The 20533-nt window shown below is 35.0% G+C and overlaps 1 protein-coding gene across 2 annotated transcripts in view; it reads right to left on the bottom strand.

Annotated features, from left to right (window-relative positions):
• The window catches only part of SLC12A2 (solute carrier family 12 member 2), a 104190-nt gene that overhangs the window by 21292 nt on the left and 62365 nt on the right, over positions 1-20533 (bottom strand). For both annotated transcript variants that reach the window (XM_017500988.2, XM_017500989.2), the window contains exons 13-18: positions 19349-19450; positions 18879-19034; positions 17503-17602; positions 12152-12263; positions 7607-7747; positions 1400-1506 (exon numbers count right to left, since the gene is read on the bottom strand). In XM_017500988.2, coding sequence (XP_017356477.1) covers positions 1400-1506; positions 7607-7747; positions 12152-12263; positions 17503-17602; positions 18879-19034; positions 19349-19450 — 718 coding nt within the window. The remainder of the gene's footprint in view (positions 1-1399; positions 1507-7606; positions 7748-12151; positions 12264-17502; positions 17603-18878; positions 19035-19348; positions 19451-20533) is intronic.

Below are 20533 nucleotides of genomic sequence, written 5' to 3' on the forward strand. Positions count from 1 at the left end.
AAAATGGGACTTAAACTTTAATCTTAAAGGTACTTTGCAAATAAAAGTTGTTTTTTTTTTTTTCTAAGGGCAATTATAAGAAGCGGACAGTTCTATTTTACCAGTGCTTAGGACAAGAAAAAAACTACTTCACAAATCAACTAGGGCATAGTGGAGACGGAATGCTTATCTTCAGTATAAACAAGATAAATAGGTTAGGCAAAACTTAGAATAATAGGAAAAGAAGTATTTTTCAAGATTAAGAAGAAAATCTGGCAAAAAGAAAGGTTTTATTCTTTTATTAAATAACTCAGTTTCCAAAAGTATGTGGTAGATTACATTAAACAGATACAGCCACAAAAATCCACAAACCAAATACAATCAGAAAGACAAAGTAGCAAAAGAATAAAAAAGAACATAGACCAGGGGTCCCCAACCCCTAGGTCATGGACCAGTAGTGGTAGGGGCCTGTCAGGAACCAGGAGGACTGCACAGCAGAAGGTGAGCCATGGGCAGGCAAGCATTACCACCTGAGGTACAATCCCTGTCAGATCAGCAGCAGCATTAGTTTCTCAAAGGAGTGCAAGCCCTATTATGAACTGCATGTGTGAGGAATCTAGGTTGCATGCTCCTTATGAGAATCTAATGCCTGATGATTGTCAACTGTCTCCCATCACCCCCACACCGAACTGTCTAGTTGCAGAAAAACAAGCTCAGGACTCCCACTGAGTCTATATTATGGTGAGTATGCAATAATAGAAATAAACTCCACAATAAACGTAATGCTCTTGAATCATCCTGAAACCACAGCCCCTCTGCCACCCATGTCTGTGGAAAAATTGTGTTCTATGAAGCCGGTCCCTGTGGTTGGGGACTCCTGTACTAGACAACCCAAAAAATGGAAGTTAACTCAAACTTAACTCTTCAAGGTGGTAGAAAAACAAAACATATAAGTACATTTAAATAAAATAAATGTAAATAACTTAATGAACCAAATGATTAACTGCAAAATTTGTTTGGAAGTGGAACAAGACTCAACAGTGATAAAACATCCTTCCTTCATCATATTATAATGACACAGTTTAGGAAGTGTTGGTGTGACATTTGGGAATTCTGTTCAGCAATAGCTGTAGGAATAGGAAAAAGCTTACAAACTTAAATGAAAAGCCAGAGTGCATACATGCATACACACACATACATATGTGTATATATATGCACGTATGTAAAAAAGACAATAAAGATCAATAAAAAATTTCTTAATAGATTAAAATCAATTTAAAGCCCAGATGTTTTGTGTGATTCTTTTTGTTCTTATATTTCCATCAGAAAAGACTACATGAGAAACAGGAAAAATTAGGGTAAGCTTTTAAAATTAACACTTTCTCAATGAACTAAATTACTGAATTAAAAAGATACTTACTGAAATAAGTTTATATACATATCCACATCCCTCATATCTGCTTGCAACCAATCTTTCTTAAATCCAAGGACAAGTGTGTTTGGTTTCATACGACCAAGACCAGCAGCCTAAAACACAGGGTAAATACAACTTTATAGATATATTATTTTCAACAAAATGTTTTCTAAAGTGATAAAACTGTTCTCCAAATTGACAGCTGCTATAGACACTCTTAGCAAAACAACTTCAACAATGAATACATGGGTATTTACTTATAAATTACATACAGTACTACATTCATCATATTACTTATAATTAAACATACACAAAAATAATTTAAAAATAAAACACTTGAAAAATTCTAAATGTACATTTTTGCACTTTTATGATCTACCAAAATTTTCATATTTTTACTAAGAGAAATAGAATATAATCTTTTAAAAAATTATAATACAGTGGCATTCTCAGTTATGTATTTTGATAACAGCCATTAAAAACTACAAACAAAAGTTCAAATAGATGCAGTTCCGCAACACATCAATACTAAAATCTAAATTTGTTCTACAAATCATGCAAAAGTTTCTGCTGACAGTTAATTTCCTTCCTCAATTGTTCCATCAATTAATTTTTCTTGCAACCTCATCAGGATTTGCAAGTCAATATGCTTAACAATAGGGAATTGGTTTCAAGATCTTCCTCCAGCCCTTCAGGATACCAAAATCTGCTAATGCTCAAATCCCTTATATAAAATGGCATAGTATTTGCATATAAACCACACATATCCTCCCTTATTCTTTAAGACATCTCTAGATTACTCATAATAGTTAATACAATGTAAATAGTTATACTGTATTTTTAAAATTTGTATTGTTTTTATTGTTGTATTAATATTTTTTCAAATAATTTCAAGCCATGGTTTGTTGAATCTATAAGTGTGAAACCTGCAGACGGCCAAAGTATCCCCCAAAGTCCACTCAATCTCTTATATTTTTAAACACATTAGAAAATTCTATTTCCAAGATTGTATGCATACACAGGTTTTAGTATTTTATTATAGCAAAAGTGAAATAACAAAAAATTGTCTTTTTAACCATTTTTAAGTGTACAATTCAATGGTATCAATTACATTTACAATGTTACATAACACTATTACCTATTTCCAAATACTTTTCATCACCCCAAACAGAAATTCTGTAACTATTAAGTAATAAATAACCATCGCCTTCTCCCTCCAACCCTTGGTAATATCTGTTTGTCTCTATGAATCTGCCTATTCTGGATATTGTATGAGTAAAATCACAGTATGTGTCCTTAGCATAATGTCTTCAAAGTTAATCCATGTTGTAGCAGAACTTCGTTCCTTTTTATGGCTGAATATTTCATTTTATACACACACACAAACACCCCATTTTATTCATCCATTTATCTGTTGGGAGACACTTTTTTGTTCATCCATTCATCTGCTGGAAGATACCTTTGTTTTTATCTTTTTGGCTATCGTGAATAACACTGCAATGAATATTTTTTATCTGTCCCTTTTGTTGCCCATGCTTCTGGTGTCATATCTAAGAATCCACTAACAAATCCAGTGCCATGAAGTCTTACCACTTGTTTTCTTCTAAGGGTTTTACGGGTTTTGCTCTCATATTTATGTCAGTGATTTAATTTTTATATATAGTGTGAGGTCACACTTAAGATTATTTGTGACATGCTAAAATCATTGATTGAAAAAAAAAATTAAATACTTATCAAGTGTCGACCTGCCACTTGGGATAATTAGGACAGAAGAAATATCCCTAACTCTGTAAAGCTTACATCTCTTTTCAAAGTGTTCCATCCGTAGACACACTTCTTTTAAGAACTAAATTCCACCCCCAACACTCAATATTAAAAGCACCTTTGACTTGAAGAGGCATATAAAAATATTCATTTTAGTTTTTTAAAAATGATCTTAACCACACAGCATATTTTTAATTGGGGGGTGGGAAAGGAATTGGGGAGTAAAAGAAAACCAAGAGTATCTTTAGGTTGACACCTTTTTAAAGAAGTAAGTCATAAGATAACCAGTACCTTCTTAATGGTACAAAATACTGTCAGAGTAACTTATACAAATTTGTTAAAATCCTAATAATTAAAAAGGGTTTTATTTTTACAAAATTAACAATAACATCTTGCTCTGTGTACTTATATGTTCAATTTTCCTATTGTAGTAACTTTCCCTTGAATGACCCAAACTTCAAATGTATCACTCTCATCCGTAAATCTTTTGTAAATTCTAATCAAAGTAGCTATTCAGAGGTAATGTTTTCAGTGTCCAGATAACAGTATGTTTATCAGTGGAGTAATTTACTACTGAAAATATGTCTTCTCTGGAACATACTTCTTTACTAAGTGATAGGAAATCAGTTCTTCTTTGTGGATTACATAATTGATACCTATTTAGCAAAATGCAGTCATTTGAAGCTTATTACAAACATTACTAGTTTCAAACATTCCCACTGTGTTAATTTTTCAAATCTTTAGCAATGTTTTCTGTGCATCTTAAGCCAAAATTTGCTGACAAAAAAAAATCCAGTTTTGCTATTTAAAAATGAAGGTTTAAAATTGAGTTAACAATCAGGTGGTTATTGCCTTATAAAATATTTAAAGGGAAAAGGAAAATACAAATATACAAAACAAGAATATTAACAGTGCTAATGTCCTTTGCTTAAAGAGGTCTTTAAGCAAGCTATTTGGTGATAAGATTGTCTCTTTTTAAAATAGTGAAGTCTTAGGCTGGGCATGGACGCTCACGCCTATAATACCAGCACTTTTTTTTTTTTTAAAGACGAGGTTTCACCATGTTGGTCAGGCTGGTCTTGAACTCCCAACCTCAGGTGATCCGCCCACCTTGGCCTCCAAAGTGCTTGGATTACGGGCGTGAGTCACCACGCCCAGCCAATACCAGCACTTTGAGAGGCTGAGTCAGGAGGATTGCTCAAGCTTAGAGTTCAAGACCAGCTTGCCTAACAGTGAAACCCCGTCTCTACAAAAATACAAAAACTAGCCAGGAATGGTAGTGCATGCCTATGGTCCCAGCTACTCAGGAGGCTGAGGTGGGGGGATCACTTGAGCCTAGAAGGTCGAGGCTGCAGTCAGCTACAGCTACTGCCCTCCAGCCTGGGAGACACAGTGAAACCCTCGTGAAAGCTAGATACTTAAAAGCTAGTTTAACGATAAACAGATGTTTATGATTATAATTAGTAACTAGAGAGAGGAGGGGACAGAGAAAAACTGAGGGTAAGTCTAGTAAAACAAATAACATCTAAAAACAGCATCTCTACAACTATATACAAAGTCACTGTAGAAACAAATTAATGTACAAAATTCTTTTGACAAAGGTAATAAACAACTAAAAACCATTTGATGCTTTGTGTAACAGGTTTCCAAAACGTAGAAAGGAAAGAGAAATACTCTTAGTGGCAACTTACACTAAAAATTTCAGTTATTAGTTCTACAGAGACAACTGGCACCTATCTGTAATCATATTTCATACAGTTCCTCAGACAGTTCTGCTAGAAAGTCAGTCTCCCAGGTATCTTTCTCAAAACAATACTCTTCTATGTATCCTAAAACTTTGCCACACACAGTTGATACAGTTGCCATGGTCTACTGTGGTGAATATGTTAGGTGGATGAGAGTAATTAGGAGGATGAATTCTAACTCCTGCCAAATTTACAAAAGGATCATTCATACCACAGAGACCTTCTAGGGCAGTGATTCTTCAAGTATAGTCCCTGAACTGGATCAGCAGCATCACCTCAAACTCTGTTGGAAGTGCAAACTCTGGGCCCTCACCCCAGATCTGATTCATTCCTGGCTGGGGTCTAACAATCTGTGTTTTAACAAGTCTACTAGGTGATTCTGACGCATGCTGAAGTTTAACACCCACTGCTCTAAGAAAAACTTTTCATTCATTTCCTTCCTAAAATTTACTGCTTATATAAAGTGGTTATCAGAATGTTTCTATAAATTATACAAAAGAAGCAAGATTTACCTATTAGAAATAACCATATGATCCAGTGTAGCATTCTACCTAAAGTATTTCAGTATTTCACATACAAAAAGGAATAAAGTATAAAGTAATAAACATTCATTCACGACCCAGTTAAAAAACATCAGAAACACAGTAAAGCCTCCAATGTATCTTCATGTTCTCTTTGTATTTTTTCTATGTATTCTCGTACCTAGGAATACATACATATAAAATTTACTATATTTTTAAAATATTTAAATTTTCATATTGTTCATATACTTTTTAAAACTTGCTATTTTTCCTAAGCAGTGTTTTTGAGGTGTATCCATGTTGATATATATATAGCTCCTTTCACCACCATATAGAATTCTACCACACATTTGTACTACATTTTCATTTCTGTGATTGATGGTTGTTACTTCCGACTCTTTCACTATTAACAAATGATGTTGCCATGAAGGTTTTTTTTGTTGTTGTTGTTTTTAAGATGGGTTCTCGCTCTGTCACCCAGACTGGAGTGCAATGGCACAATCTTAGCTCACTGCAACCTCTGCCTCCCAGGTTCAAGCAATTCTCTTGTCTCAGCCTCCCAGGTAGCTGGGATTACAGGTGTGTGCCACCACACCCAGCTAACTTTTGTATTTTTAGTATAGACGGGGTTTCACTATGTTGGCCAGGCTGGTCTTGAACTCCTGACCTCAGGTAATCCACCTGTCTCAGCCTCCCAAAGTGCTGGGATTACAGAAGTGAACCACTGTGCCTGGCCTGAAGTTTCATATAGCCTTCTTCACATATGTGCAAAAGTTTCTGTGAGGTGTAAGCCTAAGAATGGAATGTCGTAGGATATTCAAACCAAATTTGCAGGACATTTTGCCAGGTTGTTTTCCTATTTTGGACAACATTGTTGTCTAAACTACATTACCACAGCAGTTCAAAGATTTCCAATTGCGCTGTCAGGGGTATCCAATGTTTTGGCTTCTCTGAGCCACACTGGAAGAAGAATTGTCTTGGGCCACACACAGAGTACACTAACACTAATGAAAGCTGATGAGCTTAAAAAAAAATCACAAAAATACCTCATAATGTTTTAAAAAAATTTATGAATTTGTATTAGGCCACATTCAAAGCCATTCTGGGCCACATGTGGTCTGCAGGTTGGACCAGCTTGCTCTATGCCATTTCTAACACTCTGTATTCACAGGCTTAATTTTGGGTCAGTCTAATGGATATGGAATAAAAGTATACTGTGCTTTTAATTTTTATTTCTGTTATTTATTTTTCCTCTCTGTTCTTTTGCTTTTTTTCTTCTACTGACATAGTATTTCTATCTGCATTCTGAACCATACCTTTTGTTGACCACATGTCAGGATCACTATCTTCCCTTGGTCTATGCTTCCTTTTCTTGTTTTCATGTTTTCTTTAGAATCTCAAAATTTTAAACTACAAAACTACTGAGCTTAACTTTTGGTGCCTCATTCTTCCCTAGCTCAAGGACATACAATTATTTTAGAATTTTTTTTCTAAAAAAAAAACCAATTTGCCTTTTAAATTCAGGTGTTTAATCCATCTGGAAATGTGCTTTGTGTGGTTTTTATAAGGATCTAGTATTTTATTCATATAAATAATGAATTATTCTGCCCCAGGCTTTCAATAGCACCTCTGTCATGTATGTTAAGTTTCTCCTATGAGTGGCTTTATTTCTTCTGTTTTGTAACATTCATCTAATTGTCTATTGCTATATTCAATACCACAATGTCTTATTATAGTTTTTTGACAGGGCTTTCTTTCCTACAAAGCAAGCCTATCCTTGTCCCTTCTTCCTAGATGGCCTTGGTTATTCTTAACCCTGTGCTTATCAAGTCTAAGAAACACTCAACAGGAAGGGATCAGAAGACAATTTTCTAAGCCACCCACCTCTACTTTAACAAAGTAGCTCCACAATTACAGTTAACATGTAACAACACAACATTTCTACAGTTCCTTTAGCTCTGAATTATACAAATCTTAGTAGTTTACTTTCAGTGTCTCATGCTCTACTAACTGAACTAGCCAGGTGACCCAAAGTAGTTTACTTTAATAAAGATATAAAAGAAAATTTACCATTTGTATTAGTATGAAGAATAAAATCTATTAAATCTAGAATTAAAAAGTTTTTAAAAAGCTTATACAAATCTAAAATGTAGGCAGCATTTGAAAAGCATTAACAAAGTTACCTGCATCAAATACTGTGCACCTTCTCTCAAGTCATCTGCATGTACTGGAGCATAAAATGCCTTCATTTTGTTCTTAATAAGCCATCGCTGGTATTTGGCTTGATCAATAGACATCTCTTTCATGGCTTGTCTTCGAGGACCCTTTGAATAAAAATATTAATAATATATTTAATTAAAGGGTAATGTACTTCACATTTATACAAACCATTCATCCTGTTACACTGGCTTGAAACAGGTGACTAAATGTAGGGGTGGAACAAGTATAATATTGGCATTTCATTTTCATGTAGTCTTTTTAATACACAAGATTACAAAAAGGTAAAGTTGATGGAATAGTTAAAGCACAGGGGTGCCAGTAGAAAGGAAAAGAGAAGAAACACAGATTTAAAAATAAGTTAAGGCTGGGTGTGGTGGCTCACGCCTGTAATCCTAGCACTTTGGGAGGCCGAGAAGAGTGGACCACAAGGTTAGGAGCTCGAGACCAATATGGCCAAGATGGTGAAACCCTGTCTCTATTAAAAATACAAAGATTAGTCAGGCATGGTGGCGGGCTCTGGGATCCCAGCTACTCAGGAGTCTGAGGCAGGAGAACTGCTCCAAACTGGGAGGTGGAGGTTTCAGTGAGCCAAGGTCATGCCACTGCACTCTAGCCTGGGCAACAACAGAACAAGAATCTGTCTCAAAAAATTTTTTTATTTTTAATTCAAAAAAAATTAAAAGTTTCCATTCTAAGTAAATGAAAGAGGTTGGAGGCTATCGAAAATGGAGAGATTATACAGGGCAAAATAACCGCCTTCTATTTTTCTACAGAAAGTTTCCCTAGTTTTCTTTTGTTACTCCCAAAAGTCTGAGTTAATTCTAACTTGAGAATATCACTGAATATCAAAGTGAGCTATATAATACTAATGTATTTTTATTCAAAATTCTGTTAAAGGATGAAATAACAGGAGGAAGGATATGAACTTTGTTAACTCATAACTCTATTTTGATCCTTGCAAGCCACATATAAAATGTGTTATACACAAATATATAAAACAAAAATCTAAAAATAAGCTTAAAAGTATACACCCTAAATGTAAATAAGTAAAAATATAATTCACCTTTTGTAGTAGGGAAATTGTCCAATTTGTAATGTCTTATGCTCAAGCCCTGATTTAGCTGATCAGCTCAGAGACAAACTAGAAAACTCCACAAGTCCCAAGTGGGGTCAGTGTCTCCATGAATAGTTCCAAAACACACACACACACACACACGCACACGCCTTGACTTTGCCATTATACAAGCAGAAAAACTTTAGCTGTGGATGAGATATGAGGTATACAACACACACTTCTAGAACCAAGGCTAAGCAGGATGAACAATGGAACTTTGGAGAGAAGCTACTCTGACAAATAAATACCCCTATTTCTTTTTTTTTTTTTTGAGACGGAGTTTCACTCATGTTACCCAGGCTGGAGTGCAATGGCGCGATCTCGGCTCACCGCAACCTCCGCCTCCTGGGTTCAGGCAATTCTCCTGCCTTAGCCTCCTGAGTAGCTGGGATTACAGGCACGCACCACCATGCCCAGCTAATTTTTTGTATTTTTAGTAGAGACGGGGTTTCACCATGTTGACCAGGATGGTCTCAATCTCTTGACCTCGTGATCCACCCACCTCGGCCTCCCAAAGTGCTGGGATTACAGGCTTGAGCCACCGCGCTCGGCCCAAATACCCCTATTTCTTATGCTGCACAGGTAAGTTATCAACCAGTCTGTTCTTAATAGCCACAATGCCAAAAAACTAAAAACTATATTCAAATTTATAAAGTTTAATATTTGTAATAGTTTTCTTCTGATTAAGACAAAAAACAATTGGCAACTAAGTGTTTCAACTTAGAAATTCGGCATTCACTTTGCTATTCTTACATACCAGGGATATTGCTTCCCCCTGGAGATATTTATCACAATTTGCCTATTTATTCCAAACCCCATTTTTTTCTAATAAGTAAATGTTCCCAAGTGTTCTTGGGACTTTCTCTCTCTCTTTTTTTTTTCTAAGGTTCATGCTTTGAAAATCTCTCTCTCTCTAAATATATATACACACACACGACATATATTTCTATATTTCTATATATGTGTGCGTGTGTATATATACATTTTTAATTATTATTATACTGTAAGTTCTGGGATACATGTTCAGAATGTGCAGCTTTGTTACACATGGTGCATGGTGGTTTGCTGCACCCATCTATCCGTCATCTACATTAGGTATTTCTCTTAATTTCCCTTTCTAGCCCCCTACCTTCTTGACAGGCCCTAATGTGTGACGTTCCCCTCCTTGTGTCCACAGGTTCTCACTGTTACTCCCACTTATGAGTGAGAACATGTGGTGTTTGGTTTTCTGTTCTTGCGTTAGTTTGCTGAGAATGATGGTTTCCAGCTTCATCCATGTTCCTGCAAAGGACATGAACTCACCCTTTTCCATGGCTGCACAGTATTCCATGGTGTGTATGTGTCACATTTTCTTTATTCAGTCTATCATTCATGGACATTTGGGTTGGTTCGAAGTCTTTGCTATTGTGAACAGTGCCGCAATAAACATACGTGTACATATGTCTTTATAGTCGAATGATTAGAATGATCTATAATTCTTTGGGTATATACCCAGTAATAGGATTACTGGGTCAAATGGTATTTCTGGTTCTAGATCCTTGAGGAATGGCCACACTTGTCTTCCACAATGGTTGAACTTACACTCCCACCAACAGTGTAAAAGCGTTCCTATTTCTCCATATCCTCTCCAGCATCTGCTGTTTCCTGACTTTTTAATGACTGCCATTCAAACTGGCATGAGATGGTATCTCATTGTGGTTTTGATTTGAATTTCTCTAACAACCAGTGATGATGAGCTTTGTTTCATGTTTGTTGGTCACATATATGTCTTCTTTTGCTAAGTGTCTGTTCATATCCTTCACTCACTTTTTGATGGTTTTTTTCTCATGTAAATTTGTATAACATATAAGGAACGGGTCCAGCTTCAGATATAAGTTATAGATTATGGATATTAGCCCTTTGCCAGATGGATAGCTTGCAAAAATTTTCTCCCATTCTGTAATTTGCCTGTTTACTCTGATGATAGTTTCTTTGGCTGTGCAGAAGCTCTTTAGTTTAATTACATCCCATTTGTCAATTTTGGCTTTTGTTGCCACTGCTTTTGCTATTTAGTCATGAAGTCTTTGCCCATGCCTATGTCCTGAATGGTATTGCCTAGGTTTTCTTCTAGGGTTTTTATAGTTTTAGGTCTTACACTTAAGTATTTAATCCACCTTGAGTTAATTTTTGTATAAGGTGTTAAGATAGGGATCGTTTCAGTTTTCTGCATATGGCTAGCTAGTTTTCCCAACACCATTTATTAAATAGGGAAATCTTTCCCCATTGCCTGTTTTTGTCAGGTTTGTCAAAGATCAAATGGTTGCAGATGTGTGGCATTATTTCTGAGCCCTAAAAATACGGAGCACTTAAGGAAGGGGTCCAGTTTCAGAAACATTAGTAAGAAAAATAACATAGTGAATTTGGACTCCATAGGTATCAAAAAGCCAAATCGCTATACAACGACAACACAGTTTGTTAAAATCTACTCATAATGAATAAGAAAAACAAAGTGAGCTCAAAATGTAATATTTTTTTTAAAATGCTACTTTGAGCCCATTTATGGGAAAAAACATTTTGAAGAAAACAACTACCTGAAAAAAAAAACAACAGATGTGCTTGTCAAATTACTTTCAATCTAGAAAGCCCTATAAATTACAAATTATATACAGACTAAAAAAAGTTTTATTATAAAAAATTATTTCACACCTGTCAGAATGGCAATTATTAAAAGTCAAAACAACAACAGAAGATGCTGGTGAGGTTGCAGAGAAAAGAAAACACTTATACACTGCTGGTAGGAATGTAAATTACTGTGGAAAGCAGTTTGGCTTTTTCAAAGAGCTCAAAGCAGAACTGTCATTTGACCCAGCAATCCCATTAGTGGGTATACATCCAAAGGAACATAAAGACACATGCACATACATGTTCATCGCAGCACTATTCACAGTACCAAAGACATGAAATCAACCTAAATGCCCATCAATGGTAGACTGGAAAAAAAAATGTGATACATGTAATACCATGGAATATCATGAAACCATAAAAAAGAATGAGACTACATCCTTTGCAGAAACATGGCTGGAGCTAGAAAGTATTATCCTAAGTGAACTAGCACAGGAACACAAAACAAAATACCACCTGTTTGCACTTATAAGTGGGAGCTAAACATTAAGTACATGTGGATATAAAAAAGGGAACAACAGACACTGGGGCCTACTTGAGACTACTAGGCAAGAGGAGGGTTAGGATCGAAAAACTACCTACAAGGTACTATGCTCATTACCTGGGTGAAAAACAGTCTGTACACCGAACTCCTGTGACACACAATTTAGCTATATAACAAACCTGCACATGTACCCCTGACCTAAAATAAAACTTTAACAAATTTGAAAAAGAAAACAAGATTGATACTTACCATATGTACATGGCCACAGATCATTAAACCAACATTTTTTGTGAAATCATGAACAAGATGAAGTAAAGCTGGACGTGAGTTTGGAGCACCTGTCATAACAAGACATTGTGGCCTAATTTAAGATAAAAGACAAACAAAATTAGATAAATTTGTGATTCTGGCAACATGAACATGATTTTAAGTTGTTTCTCTAAGCAGCTTTCTGTATACAACTGTCCTTAAGATACAGGCCACAGGATTCTCAAATGATTTTTAACCAGGCTTTCTTGGTACATGAGAAATGCAGAAACAAAATCTTGGAACAAACATCATGTCAAATGTCCCTATAAAATAATAGGTAATATTATACATCAAGATTCTGGTAGGTATTACAGAAAGAAATTACCATGCTAGTTAAAAAAAAAATATATATATATATATATATATGTATGTGTGTGTGTGTGTGTGTATATATATATATATATATATATATATATATATGTATATATGTATGTTGGGTGCAGTGGCTCATGTCTGTAATTCCAGCACTTTGGGAGGCCAAGGCAGGCGGATCACAAGATCAGGAATTTGAGACCAGCCTGGCCAATGTGGTGAAGCCCTGTCTTTAAAAAAAAGAAAAGAAAAAAAAAATGCAACAATTTTTCATTTTCTGAAGATAAGAAATATTCTATATTTGACAGTTTGTGAAACTTCCTGAGAGCACAGCTTTGCCTTCATACACAAAACAGGTCACTTTCCTTCTTAGCTTGATCACTTCATAATGACTTCTACTTCATGATATCAGTCCTCTTTAATCTAGCTTAACATTAATGACTGTTGTCACATGAGTAAAATCACCTATGGTGAAAAAAAGATTTCTATTTGAACTAAAATTTTTAATTCCAGTTAACAATGACAAAAGCCAAATTGAATTCAATTGCCTTAACAAACATGAGACAGTGGCATGTCTTTCATATATTTGTTTTTTAACTCTTGATTTCCACTGACTAGAAGTGGAAATCAATGACGTTTAATGAAAAAAATACACTGGTCTCCATTTGATAGGTCCAAGTAGGTTGGCAAAAATTCTTTAAGGACTTATATAATCAAAATAAACTTCAACATAAAGTGAATTGCAGACTACAATTTCTGACTTAAACATTAACTTTTAGATGAGTCCTTAAAATGAGCATAAAAACCTAAATAATGACTTTTCAAAAAATACCATCTTATTTAGAATTTTAGCAAACAAGCTGGAAAAGCAACTGTCTGGGAGAGTTGCTTTGAGGCAACCTAACATGAAATCATGCCCCTGACTTTTTGAGCTTTAGCAAGTTACATGAGTCCTTAGCCAGAGAATACCTTTTCTAGCCTTCCTAGGAGCTAAACGTGGCCCGATGACTAATGTATAGCTCGTAAGATGTTCCTATTTCCAGGGCATGTCCTTTAAAAAAGGCAGCTGTGCTGCCTCCATACATTCTTCGCCTTTCTAGAAAGCCAGCCGAAAGATGCGGTAATGACTTTGACCACATGGACAAAAACAGCAAGAAATGGCAGACTGATAAGCAATGTGGGTCCTGAGTGACTAAAGTGCGGCAAATCTGCTCACCCGCCATGAACCATCTACTTCTGGACTACCATGTGACACCAATGCCTTTCTTATTTGAGCGACTGTATTTTTCAGTCTTTTTGTTATAGTAGTTAAACCTATACCTTAACTAATAGAACCTGTTACTATGAGAAATTAACCTGTGTCCCCTGCCTTTACTAAATAATAAACTACAAAGATATAATTTGGTACAGTTTTATCATACCAAAAATGGTACAGTACAAAGTCTATTAGGGATGACTTTCAGTAACAACAGCAGAGTCAATATCTGCCTTGATTTTAACTTCTTTCTCAAAACTCTCCCTGACATAAAGAGATTTTTTTAAAGGCACAAACCACAAAAATATCCAGAGTACAATAGCATTGAAGTATCGAAAGCTAGAAAGGAACTAGAAGAAAAGTAAAGGATTTGAAAAATCAGGAAAAAGTGAAATCTGAAAAGCACATGAAAAAGCTATGAAACTACCTGATTTTACACCTAAAAATCACCAAAAGGCTTAGGAGTTAGGAACAGTAGGCCTTCTGGAAGTGGCAGCAACAGTGTGTTAAAATAAAAATTTACACAAGAAGTTACTAGATGGATCTAAATCATTTCCATAAGTGTGACAGACCACTGTTCCTATACCTTCCTAACCCTACTAAGCTGGGGTTTATTTGCTAGAAAGAGCCCCTGGTCTGGGAGTCACCAGCAACAGCTGGGGGCAGAAGTAAGCTACTTTTGACAGGAGAATTTAAAAAACAATTATATACTGAACCCTGAAACCTTCAAGCTCCTTCCCCACTTTGCTCCCGGAACTCTGCACCTACAAGCAGAAGATTAAAAGAATCTTTTTTGGAAAATCTAATCAGATCAAAAAGAAAGCTTCTAAGATATTTTACATTCCTCAAAGAACCAGCAAAGCCATATTAATCTACATTAAGGTCTTCAATTGACAAGGTCCACTCACCAATGCTGAACTTCCCTTGCCAAGTATTAAAGATACTTCATTTCAGACAAGGCAAAATCCAAAAATCCAAATTAAAAAAACAGGAAACAGTAAGAAACTACAAGGTAAAGAAAACAAAAATCTTTTGGCCAAGTTTGGTGAAGGTTAACACAGTGATAAATATAGTTAAGTAAGGAAAAAAAATATCAGTTTCAGGGAAAACAAGAAAGCTATGTAGCAAAGAAAAAAACAATAATTTACCATATGGCTCAGCTGCACAGCATGTTTAAAGTCGTAAAAATATAATTACCAAATATGATCTCATCAATATCATAATATAAAATATATTGGGAGAATGGGGTATAAAGGTAAAAATGCATGGATGTGGTAGGCATATGTAGACGAAAGACATCAATAGATGATGACCAAAATTAAAAATAAAAAAGTAACAGTCCCCCATTATCTGCAGCTTTGTTTTCCATCGTTTTAGAATACAGAACATTCTATAAATAAGCAATTCATAATTTTTAAATTATGCATCATTCTGACTAGTGTGGTGAAATTTCTCAACATCTGGCTCCATCCGGCCTGGGACATAAATTCTCCCTTTATCCAGCATCTTCGTGCTACAGACACTGTCTGCTCAATAGCTGTCCTGGGTACCAGGTTGACTGTTGCGTATCGCAGTGCCTGTGTTGAAGCAACTCTGATTTTACTTCACAGTGACCTCAAAGAACAAGAGTAGTGATGCTGGAAATTTGAATATGCCAAGAAAAACCGTAAAATGTTTCCTTTAAGTGAAAAGGTGAAAGTTCTTAAAAAGGAAAGAAAAAAAATCATATGCAGAGGTTACTAAAATCTACAGAAAGAAAATGAATCTTCCGTGAAATTAAAAGGAAGGAAAAAGAAATTCAGCTAGTTTTGCTGTTGCACTTCAAACTGTAAAAGTTACAGTGTGATAAAGGCTTAGTTAAGATGAAAAAGACGCTAACTTCACAGGTAGAAGACATGAACAACAACAACAAAAAGGTGTTCTGACCCATGACGATCAAGTTCAGTACTCTCTGTAGTTCCAGTTATCCACTGAGGGTCTTGGAACATAACCCCTGTGGATAACAGGGTACTATTGTGCAGCAAGATAAACATGGTATTTATGAAGTAAATTCAAGTGGTTACCTGTGGTTGCAAGATAAAGAGGGATATGAGGAGCAGGCAACTACTGATTTTCATGACAAACCTTGGAGACTAGCTTTTCCGATTTACACAATATTTACATATAATTCTGATAAAAATTAAAAAGCCAAATAGGGATAATTTATTTTTACTTATTTTATTTTTTAGACAGGGTCTCACTGTTGCATAGGCTAGCACGTAGTGATGCAATCATGGCTCACTATAACTTTGACCTCCTAGGCTCAAGCGAATCTCCAGCCTCAGTCTCTTGACCACAGGCATGCACCACCGTACTTGGCTATTTTTCGCATTTTTGGTGAAGACAAGATCTCATTATATTGACTAGCCTGGTCTCGAACTGCTGGTCTCCAACTCCCGGGCTCAAGTGATCCTCCTGCCTCAGCCTCCCAAAATGATGGGATTGCAGGCATGAGCCACCATGCCCAACAATAATTTTTTTTTAATGTTGCCATTACTACAATGAGCCAAAGCAACAGGTTTTTAAAAATTCTGGCAAATAAACATAAGACTCTTAGTCATACTCTCAGTTCTAGGATCCAACTTTTTATGTAAATGAATAATTTCTATTTTCCGTCATCCTTGACATCACTATCCAAAATACACTGAAATGAAAAGTTTTCCTCCCAGGGCTCTCATTCCTCCTTCTTCATTTCTGTCTACCTTAAGGCTGAACACCTGTGTGTGGTCTCTGAGAACTTTTTATTCTAGCAAAAAGGAAGGAGAGAATTCGAAAGAGTAACAAAACAATACACAATGACTTTTCTTGCTGGGAGAGAGATTTGGTAGAGCACTTCTCTTCTGACACTTACCTACTTTTCAGGGTTTCTTTAAAAACATTATCTTCCCTTTTGGTTTACGGACAAAAATGGAAAAGATTTGTGTTTATCATGCAGAAACCAATAAGGAGGGATTATTCATGACTAAAGTTTATACTGATGATTAATAAACTATTAGAAATATAATATATTCTTTTTTTGTTTTTTGAGACGGAGTCTCGCTCTGTCACCCAGGCTGGAGTGCAGTGACATGATCTTGGCTCACTGCAACCTCCGCCTCCTGAGTTCAAGTCATTCTCCTGCCTCAGCCTCGCAAGTAGCTGGGACTACAGGCATGTGCCACCATGCCTGGCTAATTTTTGTATTTTTAGTAGAAACAGGGTTTCATCACGTTGGCCAGGCTGGTCTCAAACTCCTGACCTCAAGTAATGCCCCCACCTCAGCCTCCCAAAGTGCTGGAATTACAGGTGTAAGCCACCATACCCAGACAAAAAGGTAATATATTCTTCAAGTCATTTACTGAGGAAAATAGTAATAAATGCTCTTTATTATAATAAGGCATGTTAAAAAATCTGTATGAATCTCAAACTTATACAGTTATATAACTTTGATGGCCATGGAGAAAATAAAACTTTGACTTTCTGATACCTATCATTTAAAAGTCTTCAAGTGAGAAACCTCCAAAACACTCATAACATTTTTTAAGGTAGATGTTAATTTTTCTCTTCATACAATTTTGTTCTTGAATAATTAAACTGCCCAAGTCCAACTAAAAATTTGAAATGTATATAAAAATGTCACTGAAAAATAAGAACTGACTGGCCAGCAAAGAGAAAATGCTTCCATGCTTCCTTCTTTATCACTTACCTGAAGTTTTTCACGTGGTCTTCCACTCCAGAAAGACGAATTGAATGCTGCAGTGCATTCAGGTAAGTCAGGGCTTGTGTAGAGGATCCCCAGTTCACATCTGTGGGAAGATAATGTTCATGCAGCATTAACATCAGTAATAACCAATCAACAGCCAATCTGAGGCACAGTGAATTAAACATGCTTTCACATTTAAAAACTCAATTGCTGAAATACACTATTGTACTTTCAATAGTTCACATATACAGCAAGATATTAAGACTGGTAATCTGAACTGTAATTCATTTAAAGACAAAGCATAATTTAGAAAAAACTGAGATGATAGGGCTGCAGACATGCTGTGCATACAACTCTAAAGAGTCTTTCACAAATAAAGTAAATACATTAAAATTATTGTTTGTACAGCCAAAGGTCTAAAGGAAAATGAACAAATTTTCTAATTGTTAAGACATACTTATTTATAGTACTTAACTGGATTATTTGAACAGAAAAATTTTATTTCTTATTGCATAAACAACTTGGACATCAAATGATTTTAGACATTTTTTATAGACTTAATAGGTATATTAGAGAAATAACCGCTTCTAAAACGGTTTCTTTATTTCTGGAGCTACCACTTTAATCTAAAAGCTCATCAATTCATATCTGGATTACAAAATGTGTTTTCACTGTTTAAAACTACTATATTCAAAGTAATCTTGTAACCTCTTCCTAATCTATTCTATTGAGCCCAGATGAAGCCTTTCTCATCAGGTCTCTCTTGTGTCACAGGTTATAAGGCTAAATACAGGGACCAATCCTAACATACTCTAGCATCATCATCTTACATGGAGATACACCTAGCTGTTATCAATACAACATACTAGAAATCATTAATCATTTCCCAGGAAAACAAGTTTGTCCAATTTCCCCCCACTACACAGTAACCTACTGTGAAAGATACTATGTCTTCTAGTATTTTGTTAACTCCATGGTACTCACTATAGTTCTAAGACCACAGTAGGTTACATGTATAAATAGCCTAGCTTACTAGGCTATACAACTAATATTCTGTAACTGAATCCTTTCAAAAAATAATTTTTAAATATACTGAGTGCAGCAAAATGTTAATTATATAAATTTATTTTCTACAAATAGGATCAATTTAACTTATGATTAAGAATGGAAAATAATAAAAAAATCTCAGAGTAATTTTTTCATTAAAATTACATGTATTTAAAAAAAATTATATAATACTTTAAGACTTTGGAAATAAACTATCTTCGGTTTTATACAAAGTAGCTTTCAAATATACCAAAGATGATGCTTAAAATGAAAAATAACAAAAAACTTCTAGATGTTTCCAGCCTGGGATACAAACAAAAAAGGCTACTGACCTGGTTTTTTGTAGGTAACATAAATATACAGCCCAAGGACTATCACATATGTTAGCAATGCAGCCCACCAGTTAATGACAAACATTACTATGCAACAAAGAATTGCTCCAATAAGTGATATCCACATGTTGTAGTATTTGAATGCAGGACGCCATCCTAACAATAACAAACAAATAAATAAAAGTCACTCAAATATCTCATCTGCTTTACACAATGGTACAAATGTATTAAAAAAATAACAGTCTTTATGGCTGCCACACTGAGAGAACTTTCAGCATTAATTAAAATCTAGTATTGAATAGCAAAGTCAAAGACTTTTATTGATCACAATTGAATTTGAATTAACTATAAAGGCAGACTTAGCATTAATGAACTAATCCCACACATGCCATCTTTTAAAATGTGGCAAAAGTTTTATTTTCTTTGAAATCAAAAATATTTACAAACTTTAAAAAAAAATGAAAAATTACCTGGAGATTTTGCAAGTGATGCATGGAATACTGAAAAATTGATCAATGCATATGACGCAAGGAAGAAGTTTGAGATAATTGGAGCAATAACATTCAGCTCGGCTGCAAAAGAAACATGTGGAAATATTTATTGATGTATTAGACATTTACCTTTTTAAAATTACAAAGTATTTCAAATCTTTAGATAACAACATAACACCCCTACAACTACTATCCAGATTTCATAAACATTTATATTTTGCCATATATGCCTCATACACTTCACTTTTCAGAAATCCAATCCTATGCAAACCATTGAAATCTCCTTTATACTTTATCTCACACTTCTCCAAACTTGGTATACTCTGTCCAGTCATATTAATTTTATGACACATGTATAGTCTATATGCATCACATAGTACTGTTCTGGGTATTTTAAGTTATATAAATAGTATAGCATATGTATAATTCTGCAATCTGATCTTTTACATTTACTTTTGCAATTTTTCCATATTGATATATGAAAACCAAGTTTATTCATTTTTTTACGGCGCCATATTATTCTTCTGTTGGTCTAGGTTGCTTTCATTTTTCACTATAATGAATGATACTAGAAACATTATTGTATATGGCTCTTTAAGTATATATACAAGTTTCAATAGGGTACATACCCAGAAGGAAAACTACTGGATCATAGGAAAGTTTACGAGATATTGCCTACTTGTTCTCCAAAAGTGGCTACACCAAATACACATCTAACGGCATCACATGAAAGTTAGTTTCCACATAGTCCCACAACATTTGGTGGTACATCAGCCTTTTAATGTCAACTAGTCTCAGGGATTAGACAAAATTCTTTAAAAAGTAAAAAGTCTAATGTCTTCTTTAGCAGTGGAAGACCCAACAGAGCTCACTTGTGATCAGAAGCAAAAGAGCCAAAAAAGGGAACATCAAAGGCACTGATGTCACAAGGGACACTGGAATCCTCTTCCTTATGCCATTATCATGTTTGTTTTAGGAAAAAGAACATAGGAGTTCCCTTTAGCTCTAATGATGACTTAGTAATGGCAATAATTTCAGCAAATATGTACTGAGTGCTATCATTTACAGTACTTTATAAACTTTCTTTGATTACAAATAGACTTAGTATAAGATAACACTGTTACTTATTTAATAATTCAATGTCAAGAATAATGTATATCCACC

The sequence above is a fragment of the Cebus imitator genome, unplaced genomic scaffold (genome assembly GCF_001604975.1).
Source record: "Cebus imitator isolate Cc_AM_T3 unplaced genomic scaffold, Cebus_imitator-1.0 Scaffold275, whole genome shotgun sequence".
NCBI classification, from domain to species: domain Eukaryota; kingdom Metazoa; phylum Chordata; class Mammalia; order Primates; family Cebidae; genus Cebus; species Cebus imitator.